General features: G+C 35.5%; 1 protein-coding gene across 1 annotated transcript in view; it reads right to left on the reverse strand.

Moving 5' to 3' along the window:
* Nucleotides 1-11,770: 11,770 nt before the first annotated feature.
* The window catches only part of rpa1 (replication protein A1), a 45,006-nt gene continuing 36,215 nt past the window's right edge, over nucleotides 11,771-20,561 (reverse strand). Inside the window, exon 17 of the mRNA XM_082180522.1 lies at nucleotides 11,771-12,404. Coding sequence (XP_082036648.1) covers nucleotides 12,300-12,404 — 105 coding nt within the window. The 3' untranslated portion in view covers nucleotides 11,771-12,299. The remainder of the gene's footprint in view (nucleotides 12,405-20,561) is intronic.

Below are 20,561 nucleotides of genomic sequence, written 5' to 3' on the forward strand. Positions count from 1 at the left end.
ACATGGCGAAATTCATCCCGCTCCATCTAAAATATAAAAACGTATTATAGGCTTAGCATAGTGGATCAAGGTAAGACAAAAACAAGTTTTGGAAGAAGGAGTGATGAAGTATTGACAATTTTTTTTTTTTTTATTTTTTTTATTAACAAATTTAACAAAACAAAAAAACTACTTAGTACTTTAACTTAGTGTGAAGAACATTTTAATAATCTAAACCTCTACAAAAAAAAATGTTTGTGTACTGGAAATGTTTGGTGTAAAAGGTTCTTCATATTTTTGCTTATAAATATTATTTATATATATTTGTTTGTAAATATACTTTATAATTAATATAATGTAATAAAAAAAAGATTGATATAAGTCTTTAGAGACATAATTGAGATCATTTAGGAAAGGCCTTTGTGTGGGGACTATGCTGCCTAAAAATGCTGCTGTTTTGGAGCAAAGCAAATGTGTTAGACATGATTATTTCCACTTACCATAATAGTAGCTTAAGATGAAAGTGAATGACTGTAAGGTATATATTTAGAACAATCTGCATTTTTGATTATAACCATTCTTAATAACTTAAATGCTCTGTTGATTCTCAAGCCTGTTGCATTTGACTAGAAACTTTATTATAGGCAATCTACAATTGTATATATTTATACAGGGAGAAAAAGAAATGATGCTATTTCAGGTTTCAATGATAGCTGCTGTTTGTTTTTCACATTGTGTTCTGCCAGACCTCCCACCAGGAGCCACAGGAGAATCAGGGGACAAGACCTGGAAAGAAAACCAACACAGTGGGCTTGAAAGGCTGGATTTAGTTCAGGGCTCGCCTGCTGCTCAGAACAGCTTTGAAGCCTCGAGTCGGCCCTTCGTCACACTGCCCACAGCGTTACTTTCCGTGGCAGAGCTCACAGTAAACCTTTGCTAACAAGACATTGTCGCGGCTTCCAAACAGACATATCTCTTTCTTGACAGGTCTGTGCAGTCCTATCACGTTCCAGAGCAGACTGCAGGACAGGCTGTGCTTATGATCTTACAGCGGTCTTCCAACAACATCAGTTGCCCACTAGGAAACAGAGGGTCACCAGTGGGCCAGTTTAGGACACAGTGTTTCAGCATAGGATGGGAGAGTATTACTACAGAAGTGGCGCCTTTGGCTGTGATGGTTAGACCTTGCCTACTCACTGTCTTATCTTTCATTTTACAGGCCTCTATTTCTGGTATTGGTTGCTTTCCGGTGATTATATCTACTCAAAGTTATGCAGTGGCATAACCTTGGTTTTTCTTCATTGATGCTTGTCGCACAATAAACACACCATTGCTCTCAACACCACAGCTTTGGTCTGTTAGCTCATTTGGCAGTGAGCTTACTTAGCCAAGCGGGTCTGTAAATAATGCTCCACAACAAACAAAGTATCTGCCAAACCAAAACTAATTTGCCCAACTGCATTTACATTGATAATTAAAACGATTTCTGGATTTGTTGGGCCACTGCCTTTTGTCTCTGCAGAGAAAGCAATGGCAAAAAAAACATCATGAAATGGCATTCACAACCAATTGAACCTTATGAACTTGGCACACTTCTGAGTGTTAAATGAAATGCAGTAGCAAATAAATATATATATGAATTAGGTGGTTCCTAGTAGTCCTAAATGGGGGAAAATGGAGCACTCGCCATGGCAAAAACATCTTGAAAACATTTTGGCATTTACAACCAATTTAACATTAATTCAGAATTATGTCAAACTCATTAAGTTGGCATGAATGTTACAATAGTTTTTCTTCCCTGTTGTGACGCATATCTGAGTGAAACGGCTTCTCGGAAAGAGAAATCAGGGCAAGACTTGATTTTGTCCATTGGGAATAGAGTGGTGCAGGTATGATGTCAAAACCTGGAAGACTAATTCGCCACTGGTTCCTTCAAAATTTTCCTATGGGGTTTTATAATGAGGTTTTAAAATGTTTGTGTAAAATAAAGCCTGTGGTAAACTTAACTTGACTATACTTTGACGTTTTGTTCTACGCCGTAAATTACACACACCTATAGCGAAAATGAGAATTTTGTTATGTTCATTTTTGAAAATGTATGTTTTTAATAAGTAATTAGAAAAGGCAGCTTGGAGTGAGAGTGTGTGCAGTTTACATTGTAGAACAAAATGTCAAAGTATAGTCAAGTTATGTTCACCACAGGGCAGGCTTTATTTTACACATAAATCCCCCCCAAAAACATTATAAAACCCCAAGGAAAATCTCGAAGTAACCAGCGAATTAGACTTCTGGGTTCTGACATCATACCTGCACCACTCTATGATTGGATGGTAGGATCATTGTGGTGATCTCATGTGAGTGACAGGTTGTCCTGTGGCTGCTGGTCTGAAACTACTGGTGCTGCGTTTCTAGTCCAATGTGGGTACAGCGTAATATCATACAGGTGTAAATTCAAATTTTATAAAAGTGATAATTAAATTTTTAATGAAGGTTTATATATAGTTTCCATGACAGAATTCGCGATAAATCTTTTTATACTGGAGTTCCCAGTTAGCTAAGTTTCAAATGACTTTTAAACAGCAAGTAAACTACGCAAAAGCTAGACAGAAAAAGGGATTTTACTGTGTGTGTTCTTTAGCAGAGCAAAAGTATAGGCAATCTGGCAATACTGTCTAAAATGTAAGTTAATTAATATTTACCTCTTACGAACATATTTGAGAATAGGCAAGGGAAGTCTGACGCTGGTCAGGTTCACATTTGAGAGCCACTCTGTCTCATTGGAAACATTACATGATCGAAGCTTCGATATAATAATCAAGAAAAGCGCAGTTTTCAAAAAGAGCACCGCAAGGTCCGAAAGCTTTGATATGATTCTCGGCGCACCGCTGCGGAAACAGCCCTCTATACATTAACGTTATGATGGTTCAGTCTTTAAGTCATACCATCGTTATATTCTCCTTACTACGTTTTCCCTTTAATCGTCTACCGCCTCAGACTCTGAACAATAGATGATATTGAGTCTAGAGAGGGAGATTTTTGAAGGCTTTGCCGGAGCTCGTTGTCAACACTGCTACTCCATTAGATGCGTCATGTGACCCCCCAATATTTACCTCTTGATTATCTGTTAAAAAGCAATATCATACTCACAATTGTGCTGTTCGTCTTAAATATGTCAATATAAAACCAACTTGGTTACGTTAGCTAAAATAGCAGTAGAGAGATTGTTGATTAAAGGTAAGTAAATCAAACTTTTTTCGTTAGAAAAGCATGCACTTATAAACTGTTCACAATAAAACAATTGACATTTATTTAGAAAGTGCATTTTCATGTCATGTTTTCTTTTCCACATATGTTTGGTGGAACCCAAGGAGGATTGTGAATTGTGTCATATATTCACTGACAGATGGAGTGGAAACAGAGGAGATAAGAGTAATGTCTGACAGCACTGCAGAGGATTCTGTCATTGTAGTACTCCACGTTTCAACTCAGTCATCATCTGTCTGTCTTCTCCTCGGCCCACTCTCAACCATACTCATGAGTGACTGGAGGGATCCTCTCAAATCTGCCTTTGCTTTTAAAATCTAAAATCAAATGTCAGATTCTCTCCCACTGACCTGGAGTAAAGATATCTGAGTGTGCTTTAAGTGAGATACAACATTCAAATAGACAGAGACAGATTTTCCCACTCATGTTGAGAAGGTTTAACTGACAGTGAGTAAATGAGCCCACTTCTTTCAAGTGTATGAAGTGGTCTGAACTAATGGCGGGGGGATAGAGTGCAGAAAAATTGCACTGATCAAACAAAATATATCATACTAAGATTAAACAAAAGTACAGAAAGTGAGAATTAATTTCACTTCAGACATGTTCTTTTGTGACTGTACCTGAGAGATGCATCTTTACGATTTTTTGAAGGGGAAAAAACGATCATGGAGCCAGAGGATTTAATACAGAACTATATGACTCCAGGCGAATAACGCAGAAATCATCAGTATTTCAAACGAATGCGAAAGAAAACTGCAACCTCAAACCAAAGTGCCCAGCAAGTGCTCTTCTTTCTTTGCTTGAACTCTCTCTCAAGTCCTCAAGACTAGCCAAACCAATGTGACTGCATTGATCTGCACAGACTGAGGCGTCTCTGCTTGTCACTGTCCAGCACACTCGCAGTTGACCAGTCCCCCACTCGGACTCAAGTTAAAGGAATAGTTCCGGTTCAAACAATCTTCGACCATTTTTGGGTGAACTTTAGGCCTTAGTTCTGATGTACAATTAAACCGTATGAATGAAGGGGACTGTTACATAATCATATGTCTGTGGAGAAGCCTGCAGAGATGTTTTAAAGCAGTGTTTACTGAAGTCCACTGATGTTAAGAGCTTTTCTGGATGGTGTAACCACTGCAGCAGGCAGTCATGAAAATGGAGCGAAGAAAAACGAAAAGAGAGAAATTAAATGAAGTGAAAACATTTCTTCCATTGAGCCATTCTGACAGTTATTGTCAACATGAAAAGGCCACTATGTATTTTCTTGTAAAAAGAACCTTTTACAAAATAAATAAATAAATATACTGTAAATATTTTATATATTATATTTCAATAATACTTTTAATATTTTTTATATATTAAATAATATATTATATATATTTTATATATTAACAATTTTATTATTTTAAAGCTTTAATCTTGTCATTGTTTCATTATATGTCAGTTGTGTTAACCTTTTTATTTCTTAGATCAAATTTGATAAATGTGTTCAAATGTATTGTTAAAAATAAATTTTAAACTTTTGTTTTACTCTCAAATATTCCAGCTTCCCCTTGCGTCCCAGTTTGAAAACCCTTGTCTTATGATAATATTGCTTCTTCTTATTCCACCAGCAAGATTATGTCTGAACAAAACTCTGATTTCAAAAGTATACTGTTGATCTTGTACAATGATATTACCTTTCATTCAACATCCATGAAAAAAAAGCTCAGGTAAACTCAAATAAAAGTTAATCACACATCCTCTACAACATCTGCATACATCTAAAAAATATTTTTTGAGATTATCAAAAGTTTATACGACTTCAAAGTTAGGTCTTAAGGAGAATGTAGACGCGCCGGTGATGTGACACAACTTTGATGTTCTGCCTTTGTATTATGTTTCTTTTATGATTTATCTCACTTTCCAAACCCTTCACCTGCTCAGTGCAAAGAAACAAAACCTCTTGACAAACACATTTTTGACAAACACAAATCAGTCTACATTCTCCAGACACAATAAATAACAACAGAATATGGTGTTTTATCATAATGTCTCTATTAGTCTCCATCTCATAAACTGCACCCTGTGTCTATTTATCTCTGTTCAGGACAAGGCAGTTTAGCTCGGTTAACTGAATTGCAATTTGAGTCACATGGTCTAGTGCTGGAGGACCAGAACAAAAATGATCAGTCTTGGACTGATCTCATAACTCATACTCTGGCCTGTCAGATAATTTTGTAACCATTTAGCGGATATTAAATATTCATTCATTACAGCGGCACACTTTAAATTGCTCACTGCAGTCTCCTCATCCATACATTACAGTGATATATGCATGCTAATAGTCCTGCAAGGGTTTAAGACAGCTGAACATATGTTAAGACCTCAAAGCCTTTTTGTTTGAATTGCATGAGCCTATATTCTATGATAATGCATAAAAAAATTTAAATAGTAATTTTAGCATCCCATATTTGTATTACAGTTTTAAGCAATGCACAGCATTGCTTTAATCACTTAACTTTATCTTGCCTGTGTGTTTAGGGGCAATTGTAGCACTATTCAAATTAAATTGTATGTCTGAATTACAAATTTAATCTGTAAAATATGTAATGAACATTATTTAAAGCTGAAAATTCAGCTTTGCCATCGCATGAATAAATTACATTTTAAAATGGTGAATGATTTTCAGTGTCTTAAAATACACGGTTTTGAAAATTTTGTGTCTCCGTTGCTACAAAATTACATCCACGTTCAACTTATTGTCACAGGGGTTGTGGGGATGGGAAGGAATGCTTTGCGAAATTGTATTTATTTTCACAGACTGACACTTACACAAGGATTTACAGACTAAAGCTGAATAAAAAGGAATGATCCACATTTGGAGTAAAAAAGCTCCTGTGTGGCAGATATAGATGCTGCACAGGGAAATAACAACGCTCACCCCTATTGCTGCCAAAATGTATTATTTATTGGCATGAAAGAAGACGTCTGAGTAATCCGGTGTCTGACAATAGAAAACAAAAACACTATCTAGAGCCTAATCCAATTACAGAAGAGAACAGGAGAGGAGTCACAATGTCATTTGTATCTACAAATTCAATCTCAGCCACTTTTCCGCAGGATACGCAGCCGGTTTTCTTTTTATCTCAACAATTATAAAAAAGTATCTGCCCTGCACCTGCCAACCACGTAACTGTCTGTGGAATTTTCAAAATCTAATTGAAAGGACAGGACAGTATAACTAACTTACTCTGACAACAGAATGTTTTGTCTGGCAATGTTGATGTGTGCATTTCAAACCCTGCTCAGACTATAAGGCCTTGCTTAAGTCTTACTGACACCCGCTTTCTCTCTCTCCGATTCCTCTTCTCCAAGCCTCCGCATCTGCAGCAGCCCCATGAATCTTAAGTGAGACGCCCACATACTGTTCTCCCCTCTCCATTCATTACAATTATGGTCTCCCATCTGAAGGCTATCTCTGCATTTGTCTCGGGCATGCTGCCATCATCAGTACTACTACTGCTGCTTTACAGTCTGAGTCAAATCACATGAACGCACAAACAGAGACAACCACTTCCAAAACACCTGTGTGATGCTATTTGCATCATTTTTATGCCACTAGTGACACCAATGGAAGCCAGTTTCCACCTCAGAGTAAAAAATAGAAGAGGAAAGTTCATAAAATAACTTTTTTTAAATAAAAAAATAAAAAATAAAAAAAAAATAAAAAAAATAAAATAAAATAAAATAAAATAAAATAAAATAAAATAAAATAAAATAAAATAAAATAAAATAAAATAAAATAAAATAAAATTTCAGTTTTGCCTGTAAAAATAAAAGAGGAAGGTTAAATAAAATAATTAATTAATTAAAACAACAACAACAACAAAACAAAGTAATAAAATGAAAATGTCGCTAGTGGCACCAAACTATGGAAGCCAGTTTCAACTCAAGAATAAAAAATAGTAAAATAAATAAATAAATAAAATAAAATGAAAACAAAAATAAATGAAAAAATAAATTAATAAATGAAATGTAAATTAATAAATCACTACAAGTAAATAAATTATAAAATTAATTAATAAAAATAAATACAAGAAACGGTCACTCGGTGAGATATAAATTAATTTTCAAGAAATAGCCACATTGTGAAAAGTAATTATGAGAAATAAATTTGTAATTTATGAGAAGTAAAGTCACAGTTGCAGTAATGATATACAAAGTTGCAATTACCTTTATTATCCTTTTTAATCCTATAAACCTGGTTTATCTACTTACTAGTCCGCACATTAAACTGGGATGGGAGAATATATTTTAACAGTACAAAAACACAAAATTCACCTTTAAGGGAATGCAAGTGGAAAAGATGCCATTAGCTGAATTCCCACAAGGCCCTTCACAGTTAAAGGTATAGTTCACCCAAAAATGAAAATTCTTTCATCATTTACTCGCCCTCAAATTGTTCCAAACCTGTATGAATTTCTTTCTTGAACAATCCCTTTAAAGTCAAAGTTTGGTGCAGAAGGTGTGTGCATCAGCTTCATTTGATAGAATGAAAACACTTGGCGCGCTATCTGAGCTTCTCAGCCTTGTCACAATAAGCAGGGCTAGACCAGTGCAAGCCTAAAAGATAATCTTCATCGCTCCCCTGAGCCAAATCACTGTTTACGGTCTTAATCAGGGCGGAAGGCCTCAGCGCAATGCAAAAACACAACTCCAAGCAACCAGGCAACGGGCATCTTCATTACCACACTCCTCTTCCTTTATCTGCCGTTCTGAGACCTGCCAAGAGCACTTTCGTAGTCTGGGTAATAGCAGAGTGCATCTCCCTCCAAGGAGTCTACGATAATCCTCCTGCAGAAACTTCTTCACCACTCTCTTCTCAGCTGTTATCACTTCAGTGGATTTATAAGACTTTTCATGGTGTTTAGATTTTGTTAAGTGCAGCTGACAAACCGTTTATCTGTTTGGCTTCATCAGGAGATGTCACCGAAGAATATGAACATGAAAGAACCATATAATGACACAATATAGAGTGCAAAGTGGTTAGAGATTCTGCCAAAAATGTTCCAATATAATGTAAAGAAATGTAGACTGATATAGAAGAATAAAAATGTTTTTATTTCATTTTATTTATTAATTATATCAAGTAATGAATAAGTATTTTTACGTTTTATTTGTTTATATTGAGGTAATGCGCCTTTCTTTACTGTTTTTCCCTTTTGCAATTGAATTGTCATTATATATGATCTACTGTACACAATCAGAAATTTTCAAATATAAATGTAGAGAAAGGTAGATTGATGTAGAAGTTGTTCTATTTATTCATTTTATTTATTGTTGTGTTTTATATTTTCATAATGAGGTATTTCAATTGTCATTATATTTGAACTTAATTTATTGTGCACAATTAAAAAATAAATGTTTTTATCTACACCACGCTTGAATACAAATTAGACCCAGAGAAATACAAACAATGCCAATTTTCCATTTTAAATTATTGTTTGATGTTCATACTAATGTTTATGCATGTTAAGTTCATAGCCTAATGAGTCAATTAAATAAAATACTCCGAAAGCATAATGGTCTTAAGGCAAGACACTACAGGGAAAAACACTGTTTTGTTTTCAAGCATCTGTATATTATGAGATTTTGGGCTTTTCATAAAGTTTTTTTTTTAGACTAGTGGAAAGAAAACATCCAAAATGCACTTTTAAGTATATCTTTTATAGCACTTTATCTATTTTCGTCTGCAGATTTCATTTACAGTATTTTAAAGGCTGTTTTCTCAAAATTCGTTTTTTTCTCCTGCACTGAGTCAGAAATCTCCACTCCAGTAGCATTTACATACACCAAACTTTACAGTTGTATGCATATCTATATTCTGAAGGTTTTTACAGAGGGGTTTGTTCATATATTTGCCTGGTTTTATACATTTTATTCCTAAAAGAAAATGTGAAAATGTCCAAAAATCCCCTCAGTAAAATCTTTGACTCTAATGTCAACACAATGAAATAAGAATTTTTAACCTGGCTTTATCCAATGTTCAAATATTTGTTCAAGAAATGTATGCAAATTAGTGTATATTTAATTAGATAATGCATAATTTGCATATTTAAACAGAACATTTCAGAAAACTTGTAAGCTATTTTTATTTATTTTTTTCAATTATTAATGTAATCAATCAACTGAGGAAGAATGGTGATATCTATTAGTTTATTTATTTGTTTTACCCTATTCACCTGGGGTGTCTTGCCTTAATTGTTTCCACAATCTAGTGATTAACAGTAGCCTAGATCACTAAGGCAGTGAATTATTTTGACAATAACCCTTAAATGCATGAATGTTTCGCCAATTATTATTACATATTCTGGTCTTAAGCGAACCGGATCTATTCATGGGTTTCATCCGGTCCCTTTCCACAGGTGTATAAAATCAAGCACCTAGATTATGAATGCAGACTGCATTGTGCTTGATTAATACACCTGTGGAAAGGGACCGGATGAAATCCATGAATATCTAACACGGATGGATCTCTACCTGTCGCAATAATATAAGTCTTCTGATATTAGAGTAACAATTACAGATGAACAAAATAAAGCATATTTTGTTACCTTTTGGAGCTTGGAAGGGTTCAGATTGAGCAGATGTTTTATACCATCATCCCTTTCCTCGTCAGAGGTTATTTTACAGTACATTCAGCATCTGGCTCATATTCTCCATCTCAAACATTTTCTCAAAACTTATTTTCAACATCTTCACCAGATCCACCATCAAGTGACAGTGACACTAATATCTGACTGTGTTCAGTACTTGCTCTACAGTAAATCGCTGAGCCATTTCAAGTTTTGCTGATGATACTTTCTCTTCTTTTGTTTTCTGCCTTCGGTAACTATGAGTGAAACGTCACTTCATCATTGTGTATGACATTGCCACCTTGTGGAATAAAGGTGAATTGCACTATTCTATTGTTATAGTCACATCTCGGTTTGTTAGCGGCCCTATACAATTTTTACAAAAAAATGATGGGAAAATGGGAATTTAGAATTGTATCTTTTTTTCTTTCTTGTTATATTGTTTAATGAATTGATTGAGCAATACTAATAAGGTTGATAACTTAAAAAAAAATGTATGAGAGGGGGGTAGTGAATGACATCCGGGGTCACTAAAGACCTGAGGGTAAGCGTTTAAGGGTTAAAGCAGTTTGTATGCGCCTTAGGAATATAAATGCAAACTGGGAATTGAATTCTTAAATTGTAATGTGAAGAAACTCAAGCCCAGGCTCAGTACCACTTTACCAGTACAAAGTTATTGGATTTGAAAGGAATATACAGACTTCAGATGGAAATATTCATAATATTGACTAAAGTGAGTTCAATATCACATAAAAAAAAGGAGAAATTAAGCCATATTTTAATGCTGTTCTTAATAGCCAGGGGCAAACTTAGAGGCGCAGACTTGCACCGTGTGCGCCCGCCGCCTCCATCCCAAGCCTGGACTAGCCCTGAGGCTTAAACAAAATACATATCACTCATTATGTCTCTATGCCTCACGAAAACTAAGTTGCATTAATACTAAGAATTAAGTGATGCTATGGATGCAGTTTTCACTCAAATGTCTTTAAATAGCGCTGTGACACTTGCTACTCTCCTTGCGCAGATTGTTACACGTGAATAACAGGAATGAATATGAGCGGGCCTTAGTATTCACAAACAGATTTGTCAACTAAACCTTAAGAACAGGAATAATACCACTTAAAACTATAAATCATAGCAGGCTGGTGAAGGATGTGCCAAGGTGAGGTGACGAAGAAAAAAAAAAGGATAAAAGGAAAACAGGCTGTTTGGCCTTCACGTAGGATACAACACAGTACCTCTGATGTTAACAGTGTGCCAGAACGATGTTTATGTTGTGTTGTTTGCTGCTGGGGGATTTCACCAGAGCAGGTAATCATCAGACAGCTAGACAGAAACCGTTTTAAGGGGCCTTTTTAGAGATGTCTTGTCACCAAATAAGAGATTTTGTATTCATCAGATGTAATGGGAGGAAAAAACAAGTCTTACTGCTGCTCCAGAGTCCAGAGAACCAGACTTTAAGAGATACACCATGACACACGATCTTTAAACATTAAACTTCCAACAATACAGGTGAATGGCGGCCAAATTTAGAAGGCGACACTTTATAAAGCGGTATAGAGGAAGCATTATAGCTTAGAAGGTCTGCATCTTAAACCATAAACTTGAAATGTAACAGTGGCGACTACAAGGTAAAAAAAAATAAAAAATGCATCAAAATGTATAGATTTAACTTGTATAATGTATAGATATGATGTATAGATATAAAGCGCAGCTCATTTAGGAGTCACTTTCAAAACAAGTGGATTTCTGTAGGCAAATGCATGGGAAGATAGTTAGCCTGTGCGCAAAATTCACAATAGCATGGATACCCTGAAAATTCACAAACGGTAAATATGACTTCACATTTAAGCTCCCAACCCATTTTAGGAAGCAGAAAATTCAGAACGTAAAATAAAGCCACAAAAATAGACTCGAGAACACAAACAGCTTTATTACTTGTTCAACAGAATTAGCAGAGACATACAGTGTCTCTATATAAATACAGTGTGTGCATTGTAAGCACACGAGTATGAATAGGCTTATCAAGGTTCTGCAGGTCTGGTCCAGGCATTCTTACACAAAAACAGGGTTTGTACTTTCCTCTAGCCAACCTAAGATCACAGCAGCTGACCTTTGAATGTACACTGATCTATAATTCTCCAAACTCCAAGTCCCCTAGAGTCCCGCCTCTACTTTATCACAAACCGCATCAGCATTTAAACTTCACAGCCTTTTCAATCAGTCAATTCTGGGGACAACTGCACAAACTAATCTGGTCCTACACATTTAAAATAAAATGAAAAAAGTTTTTTTTGTGAAATTAAATGGCAGAAATACAAAATGGGGAAAAACAGCAACAGAAAAGAAAAGAAAAAAAATTTGTACACACGATACTGTAAGAAACTCAAAAAAGCCACACAATGGCTGTGGAATTTGTTCTATGTAACTATGGCAGTTCTTCTACTGTGCAGCCATCTTCCTTATGTTGATGATCAGCCGTTTGCTGTATTCTCGGTGATCCACAGGCTTGACATCCACCACTGTCACTTTAATGCGAGATTCATCCTATGAAGACAAAACAAAAGGAATTACAATCCATGTCCCCAAATTTTCCAACTCAATCCCATCTAAGAATAGTTGTAAGTAGGGATGTCCTGATCGAGTTTTTCAAGCAATTTAAAACCATCATGTTGAACAGTGTGTATCTGAAGTGTCTCAGCTGAAGGAAATAATCCATTATTTATCAGCTTTAATATATAGGCCAAAATTTCTTATCGGGCTGATAACAATAACATTAAAATTGAACATATATCGGCCGATACCGATATGGTGGCCGACATTTCGTGCATCCCTAATATTGAGTATCTGCAAATACAGAGTCCCGATCCGATACTTGTATTTTCTTAGTGCTTGGTGTACACTTCAATTATACACAGGGATGTGCAGAGAGTTTCTCAGGTGTAGGGGCTCAAATGTAAAAAAGGGCCATCTATCACTATGAAATGTCATTTCAATATAACAATTATTACTACAGTAATTATATTTAAAGGTCTATATTATTATATTATTCTAATAATAAGATACTCCTACACACTGTAATTGATAGATGGTAAACATTTTATGATGTAGACATTGTAAACACACCGTGTGGTCACAATTGTGTATAATGTGAGACCACTGATATAAACTTATAGTAATTTATTTGAACTAAGCAAAATTGCAAAAAAAAAAAAAAAAAGTGGATTTAAAGTTAGAAAGCATGAAGCTCACGTTGCCAGAATGCCAGTCTGTCAGCCAATGGCTGCACGACACCTGCATGACAGCTGGCATAAAATAAATGATCTGGCTTAATATAGCCGAAACGGCTCAGTTAAATAAATGCTTAATCGGCCCCCGATACCAATCCTTGAGATTGGCTCGGGACATCCCTAGTTGTAAGCTCTCTCAAGGGAGCAAATGTTTTCAGTCTGAATATGATTTATGAAGCAAGTAGAAAAAGCTGAGATTTACCTGTAAATAGACTACACTTTTGCAAGAATGATGAGCATTTCCTAACAACCCCTGTGGAAATTCCTATCACCATTTGTTTAACCTAAAAACCTATTTAGCCACAACTGCAGGCATTAAACATCTTTAAATGTGATATTGGCTCAGAGACAGAGAGGGCAGACTAAAAGCAAATCTGCCATAATTAATATGCTTTAATAAACTTATTCTCATTAAAACCCATAGGATACAAAAATAATCAAATTACATGAACCTGAATAAGAAGCATTTAAAATATTTTGTTGTTTTGGCATTGCAGAACTAGGGTTAGCATAATCTTTATTGCTGAAAGCAGATGATGGGCAAAAATACAATCCACTGCCTGTATTTTAGCAATCTGAAAGTAGTCATTTGTAGATTTAAACTTCCTTCTTGAGTCCTTGATTACATGAAACCCAACCAACGATATTAGGGCTGGGTATTTGCAAGGGCCTCACGATTCGATACATATCGCAATACATGTGTCACGATACATTGCGACACGATACATATTAAGAATACTTAAAAATATATATATATATCAAAAATGTAAAAAATAATAATAATAGAGCTGAAAATACAACTTGCTGTGTACCACCTGAGGTATTCTGCTATGTGTATCACATTATATTTATAACTCAGCAGGAAAATAAAAACTTCCATTCCAATTTATTAGCAAAGCTATTTGCATTGCACAGTGTCACTGCACAGTGAACACACTGAAATGTATGAAGTGCATAATGTGTCACTGAACACTTAACTAAAAATGTGGATGCCACAGTATTTGTAAAACTGAAGTAGTATGTTGTAAATAAATTAAGTGCATTAACTAAACATTCATAAAACTGAAATAGTCAGTATGCTTAATATTCAACAATATTATTGATCTGCCTGCATTGACCCCATTGTATGAGAACTGAGCTGATCGATGACATCGTTTTCTCCAGAGCTGCTGTATAGATAAATTAACTAAATTAATAACGACTGATTTTTACAACCTAAATGAATCAAGTACTTCAAGAGCTAACGTTACTGTAAAGCCTAAACAAATGTTTCATTATTTTCTGCAAGCTGGAGGCGCTCTTATATCGCCATGCTCGCTCCCGCTTACTTCTGAGACATTGGCCGTATGAATGTATATGACGGGCAACTGTTAGCGTTGTAGACAGCGAGTCAGCGATCTACAGGAACTGAGGAGGTTGTTTGACACAGAGAGATTTCATTAAATGTTAACGTCTTTTTAAATCCGTTTAAAACAGGATTTTGTTATTAAAGTATCGATACTATAGGTTGGAATATCGATACACTATAGTGAAAAAAAATATTGCTATAATAAGCTGTATCGATATTATTGCTCAGCTCTAAACCATATACACTCCTGCCTGAATATTTTTCAGAGATGAACTCTGTTCATATATTCCCAGAAACCTTCCCAGACAGACATTCCTATGCAAATCCACATGATGAAGACTGGATCCAGAGGCAGGAAAATACTAAATACTTTTTTGGGGTCATGTGGTTTCACTGGTTTCATTTACTAATTCCATAATAATAACAACAACAAGAATTATCATCATCATCATCACCATCCACCCCACACAAGAGTAATTTTGATATAATTTTTTGGTAACACTTTACAATAAGGGTCATTAGTTAACATTAGTTAATGTATTGTGTAACATGAACTAACCATGAGCAATACATTTGTTACTGTATTTGTTAACGTTAGTTAATAAAAATACAGCTGTTCATTGTTAGTTCACAGTGCATTAACTAATGTTAACAAGATTCTAATAAAGTAGTAGTTAAGGCCATTGCACACATTGCACCATTTGCATTCGAAATTTTCGCACGTAAAAAAAAAAAAAAAATCGACCTCACTTTATGTCAATCACGCTTGCACACCGTCTACGAAACTTTCGTCCGTAATAAAAAAATTCGGATCAGGTTCGATTTTCTGCGTTTTTCGCATCCACAGCCAGTATTTTGAGAGGTTTTTTGACAATTCAGAGCCACCGTACAAGCGAACGACAAAATCCAGAATGGCGTCTGACAAGTTGATACACTTTGTCTCGCAGCACAAAGTACTGTATGAAAAACAAAAACGTGTGTCTGCGTGTCCATACCTTAGACAAACTGCCAGTCTCTGTTCAGGATCGATTAGTTAACGGAAATTGGTGGTGGTCTTTTTAATATGTGGCTCCAGTATCACTAGCAAAGCATCAAACTGTTCCACTGACAATCTGAGGTAAATTTTGAATCGCTCGGGATAATTTCGCGACACCTTGATAAGGAGGTGAAGCTCTCCTTCCTCTCGGCGCAATCTCTGGATTGGATGGACCCAATATTTCCTCTTTCTTTTTCTCTTTTTAAGAAGAAAGAGGGCAACAAAATCATCCTCACTGCTTGACGAATCCATTTTGTATTTTTTGCGTTTTTTCCCGCAAAGGTTTAATAAATACGCATCGGACTCGGTGTGCAAGGTTTCTGTGCGTGACGAATTTTAAGGCTGACGAACACGAAAAAACGCATACGAAAATTTCGGACTCAGTGTGCAATGGCCTTAAATGTTGAAATGAACATTAACAAAGATTAATAAAGGCTGTATACGTGCAGTTAACTAATGAAGTTACTAATGTTAACAAACGAACCTTATTGTAGTGTTACCAATTAAAAAAAAAAAAGATTATACATATTATTGATTAATATTGATTCCACAAATTTTCCAGGTTTGATTGTTCAATCCAGGTTTTTAATGCTCCAAAAAAATTCATGTCTGTATCTGAGAAACTCCTAAATCGGATAAAATCCATATTTTTTATACACCCAAGTTAAAGGTGACCTTCACAAGTGCTGACTTTGGCCTTGTATTCTGATTTTATTACCTGAACATGCAATTTTACGATCTCCAGCAATGTGATGGCTGGAAATTTGGATACTGATACAGCATTTCAGACGCATACTAATTTCCCTGCAGAATAATAAATCACATTACACAAAGACCGACTGCAGCTCCGCTATATGTCTAACTCGATTAAAGAAATAAGCTAGCCAATTTAAGGCTATACATTATATGTAGCGAATATGGAATGTTAAAATTAAGTTGATTTGAAATTTGAAAAGTAACATGAATATCAACTCAGATTAATCAGAAGGGGAAAAAAAGGTGATGGAAAAGAAAATAGCCCTGAGATGTTCTTTGCATTGGGTTTTGTGACCAGGTGTGTTTGAGGAAGGCAAATGAAGTAGGTGGGGGTTTTGGCTTCAGGTTCACAGAAACAACACAAGCATCCTTAATATTCACAGCTAATCTGTCGATGGAGTTCTTGCACAAATCTCGTGTAGCACGTCATGCGGAGAAAGAACAAGGCACGGAGCAATTTTCATCAGCAGTGCTGTGATGGACGGGGTGGCAGAGATGCTGTGTCAATTTCCATAAATCTCAATCACATCAAAGGTGCGAAAAACATGGTGATATACACATTTTGTTGAACTTCAAAAAGATTCCTTCCACCCTGATCACTCTGCAATTTTAGCAAATATTTTGGCTTGAAAAATAACAATGAAAATAGAAAGAGATACAGCATGGGTCTTCAAAAATTCTCAGGCCAAGGACCCCAATGGTGAAGAGAGATGGAGTAGTTTGTAACAGTATGCACCAATATGAACATTTTGGCCGATACCAAAAATTATTTATATTTGAAAGCCGATATCCGATATATTGGCTGATAAATCTCAATTTTATTATAATTTTTTGAGAGCCTGATAACGAAAACAAAAGGCTTACCATTAAAAGCCATGTCCCAAGCACTTCAATAAATCAAATATATACAATACAGTTGCCTAGTTTGAACCAGTGTAAGATTCCTTAACTTAAAAGTTGAGAAAAAATTTTTATAATAAAAGAATCTATTGCCTTTAAAAAAAAAAAAAAGCCTAAATAATGCAAACACGTGATGGGAAAACACGTATAAAGAATAAAAATGCATTTGCCATGGATAGATAAAATGGAATAGCCTAGGCACGGACAATATTTTTATTAAACCATATTGATGATGAAAATAATATGAGAAAAAAAGTGTTAGTTAATAATACATCAATATTTTTTGAAAAAGAAACATCTAAAATTAATATTACCGTTTTAAATAACAGCATTGCTGTTTGAGCTGCGCTGAAGTGCTGTTAGCGGGTTAATTAACTTAAAGCGCATTAGAAATGTATAAAACAATCATAAAATCTTAAGATACATGCTAGTCAGAAAGTGTAATTCTTGATGTGGATGCACTCTTCCCATAACAACCCACTGTATGCAAACTAAACCCAAATAATTTAGGTTGTGATGTTTAAGCTGCATTCACTGAAGCTAAAGATGGTCATGCTTTACTACCGCATGAATTAACCTTACCAAACGCATCCTATATGAGATCAGATATAATTTATCGTCGCTGTCGGGCGGAATCCTCGCATCTCCAAAACCGTTATTTTTCAGGAAATAAAAAAAACGGCATATTTTTTTAGTTATTAAACATTGTATCTAGGGCTGTAATCTCCCGGTCGATTAGTCGATTATTTGGTCGATACGTTCTGGCGCGACCAAAATTCTGATTGGTTGATTTTTTTCCACGCTCATTTCATCAGTTTTGCCATGTTCATTTAATCAGTTTTGCCGCGTTCATTTCATCAGGTGGAAAGCACTAATTGCTAATGGGGGTGTTTTCAGAGCAGCCCTGTTTCACAGGTAACAGTCTGTCTTCAGAACACCCCCCTTGTTTTCACTTTTGGATTAGCCCAACCCACTGGAGAAGAGAGACAGATTGAAGAAAGTAGGCTACTAGAAGGTTTGCTGAATATTATTTATTTAATTGTGAGAGCGTTTAATTCATAGTCAGTCAGTCCTCTTCTACCATGTCAACAAAGACATCAGCAGTGTGGCAGCATTTTTTAAAAAAGTTAATAGTCTATTCGTGTCTCAGCCACGAAGCTGAGCTCCACAGAGCGGCTGCACAGAGCGGCTGAAATGATAGTGTCAGTTATTATAATACATATGACAAAAACAATTGTCTAAATTATGTTGCATATTCCTCAAAAGTTCTTGTGATGATATCACTAGTTGACAACATAGTACAATTTTCGGAAATCATAGGCTATGATATTGCGCAGGTGCACGTGATGCAACGCTGTCAGAACCGACAGACTCGTGTGTCAGACTCATTTCAGTGCAAAATAATTAGGTCAAAAACGATTTAATACACTGCAAATAGCCTACTAGTTTATGTTTATTTATAATTCATTTAGGCGGACAACAAGGCTACCAAGTACAGCGCACAGTGCGCAGCTAATTAATTTAACGTTTTTTTTCCTAACGTAATTTTTAGTCGAAGATTTCAGGACTTCAGTCGACCAAGATTTTCTTTGGTTGATTACAGCCCTAATTGTATCGTTAAAGTTGGTATTTTACCTTATATTGCTATCATATACTGTTGTGTACCAACATTAACACAACATTTCCCGAAAATTATGTTTAATCTGAGATCCAAGATTTATGACTTGGGAGCAGGGAGATACAAGGTTACACTGTCATTGATAAGAATGGTACGGACACAAACGTCGCTGCTGCCAGCAGTGTTCATCAAAGTCTTGACAAGAGACAAGAGACAAAACCTTGCTACTTGGGGTATTTTACGTTTACCGCCACGTTGCACAGTGCGAACTTCGAGTCAGTAAAATAATAATAAAAACAATAATTTAATGGTGGTATCCAAAACATTTAATTCAATTCAAGTATTATATTAGATACATTTTTAAACTTCAATGCACATGTATAATAAGCCTAGTAATAATAAGCCTACATATTAATATCTACGTAACTCCACATAGATAAATAAGTAGATATTTAAAATGCATCAATAACTGATATCATAGTTTAACAGATAAAATCATAGTTAAGGCTTGCTTTACGTGTTGCTCGACGAGGATTTCTTAATCGTTGCGACTTTCAATCTCGAGGAGACAAAATGCCGCAGAGGTGAAGAAGAGGTGGAGTTACGAGACTTCTCAGACAGTTAAAGTGTCCAATGGAGTTAAGAGATTTGCTCTCAAGCTATTTTCAACACTTTAGATTGGTTAATAATTTGTAAAAATAACAGACCCACGTGGGGACTGACCAAGAGCATTGATTTGTGAAAAAATGTGAAATTGACAATTTCTAAACTTCCGCCCGACAGCGACGTTATGTAACTTATATGGCAGACTTGTGCTGCAGGTGTTGCACTTAACTGTATTATCATTTTCAGAGTGATTCCAATCAAATTTTAAGCAATTCAAAACCAGAACAGTGCGTATCTGAAGTGAATCAGCTGAAGAAAATAATCCATTATTTATCGGTTTAATATATCATCCTAGTTTTCTTATAGGGTTGTTAACATAAATTAACATGTATTGGCCAATACCCATATGGTGGCCGATCTATTGTGCATCCCTAAATAACATGCATATATTTACTGCATTACTTTTCGAAAGTTTTAAAAGAAGTCTCTTATGCTCACCAAGGCATTCATTTGATTAGATATATAGTAGTATTTTGTCAAATAAAACTGTATTTTAATATTTTAATGCAAGTCCTTCAGAAATCATTTTAATATGCAGATTTGGTGTAATGGAAACAATTCTTATCAATGTTTTTGCAGGATTCTCTGAATAGAAAGTTTCTTTAAAAAAAAATAGACTGTTTTTCAAAAAAAAAGAAACAGGCTAAAAAAATATAAATCTTTTCTAAAACATTATGAAAGTACGGTACTACTGTCACTGAATGCATCTTTTCTATATACAATGATGACTTCATATTGAAATAGTAATATTTATTTTTACTTAAAGGAGCCGTATGTAAGATTGTGGCCAAAACTGGTACTGCAATCACTTTCAAATTATTGTAGAGCGGTGTATCCCCTCCACCTCCCCCCTGACTCGAGGTTGCCAGATAGGCTGCAGGATCCAGCAGGAACGTAGGCTGCTACGTAGCTGTGGTAACTAGAGCAGAGCTGGCAACCCCGATGCCGAAACACTACTGACTTCGTGATTGGTAGATAGGTGGAGGGTGGCGCTTCAGGCCAAAACACAAGATGATAACATCAACATCAGTTGAGGGCTGCAAATTCACTTTTTAAATGACAATATCCTGGCCGGACTACTGTTGTCAGT

This window comes from Leuciscus leuciscus (genome assembly GCF_965113295.1).
Source record: "Leuciscus leuciscus genome assembly, chromosome: 9".
Classification (NCBI taxonomy): Eukaryota; Metazoa; Chordata; class Actinopteri; order Cypriniformes; family Leuciscidae; genus Leuciscus; species Leuciscus leuciscus.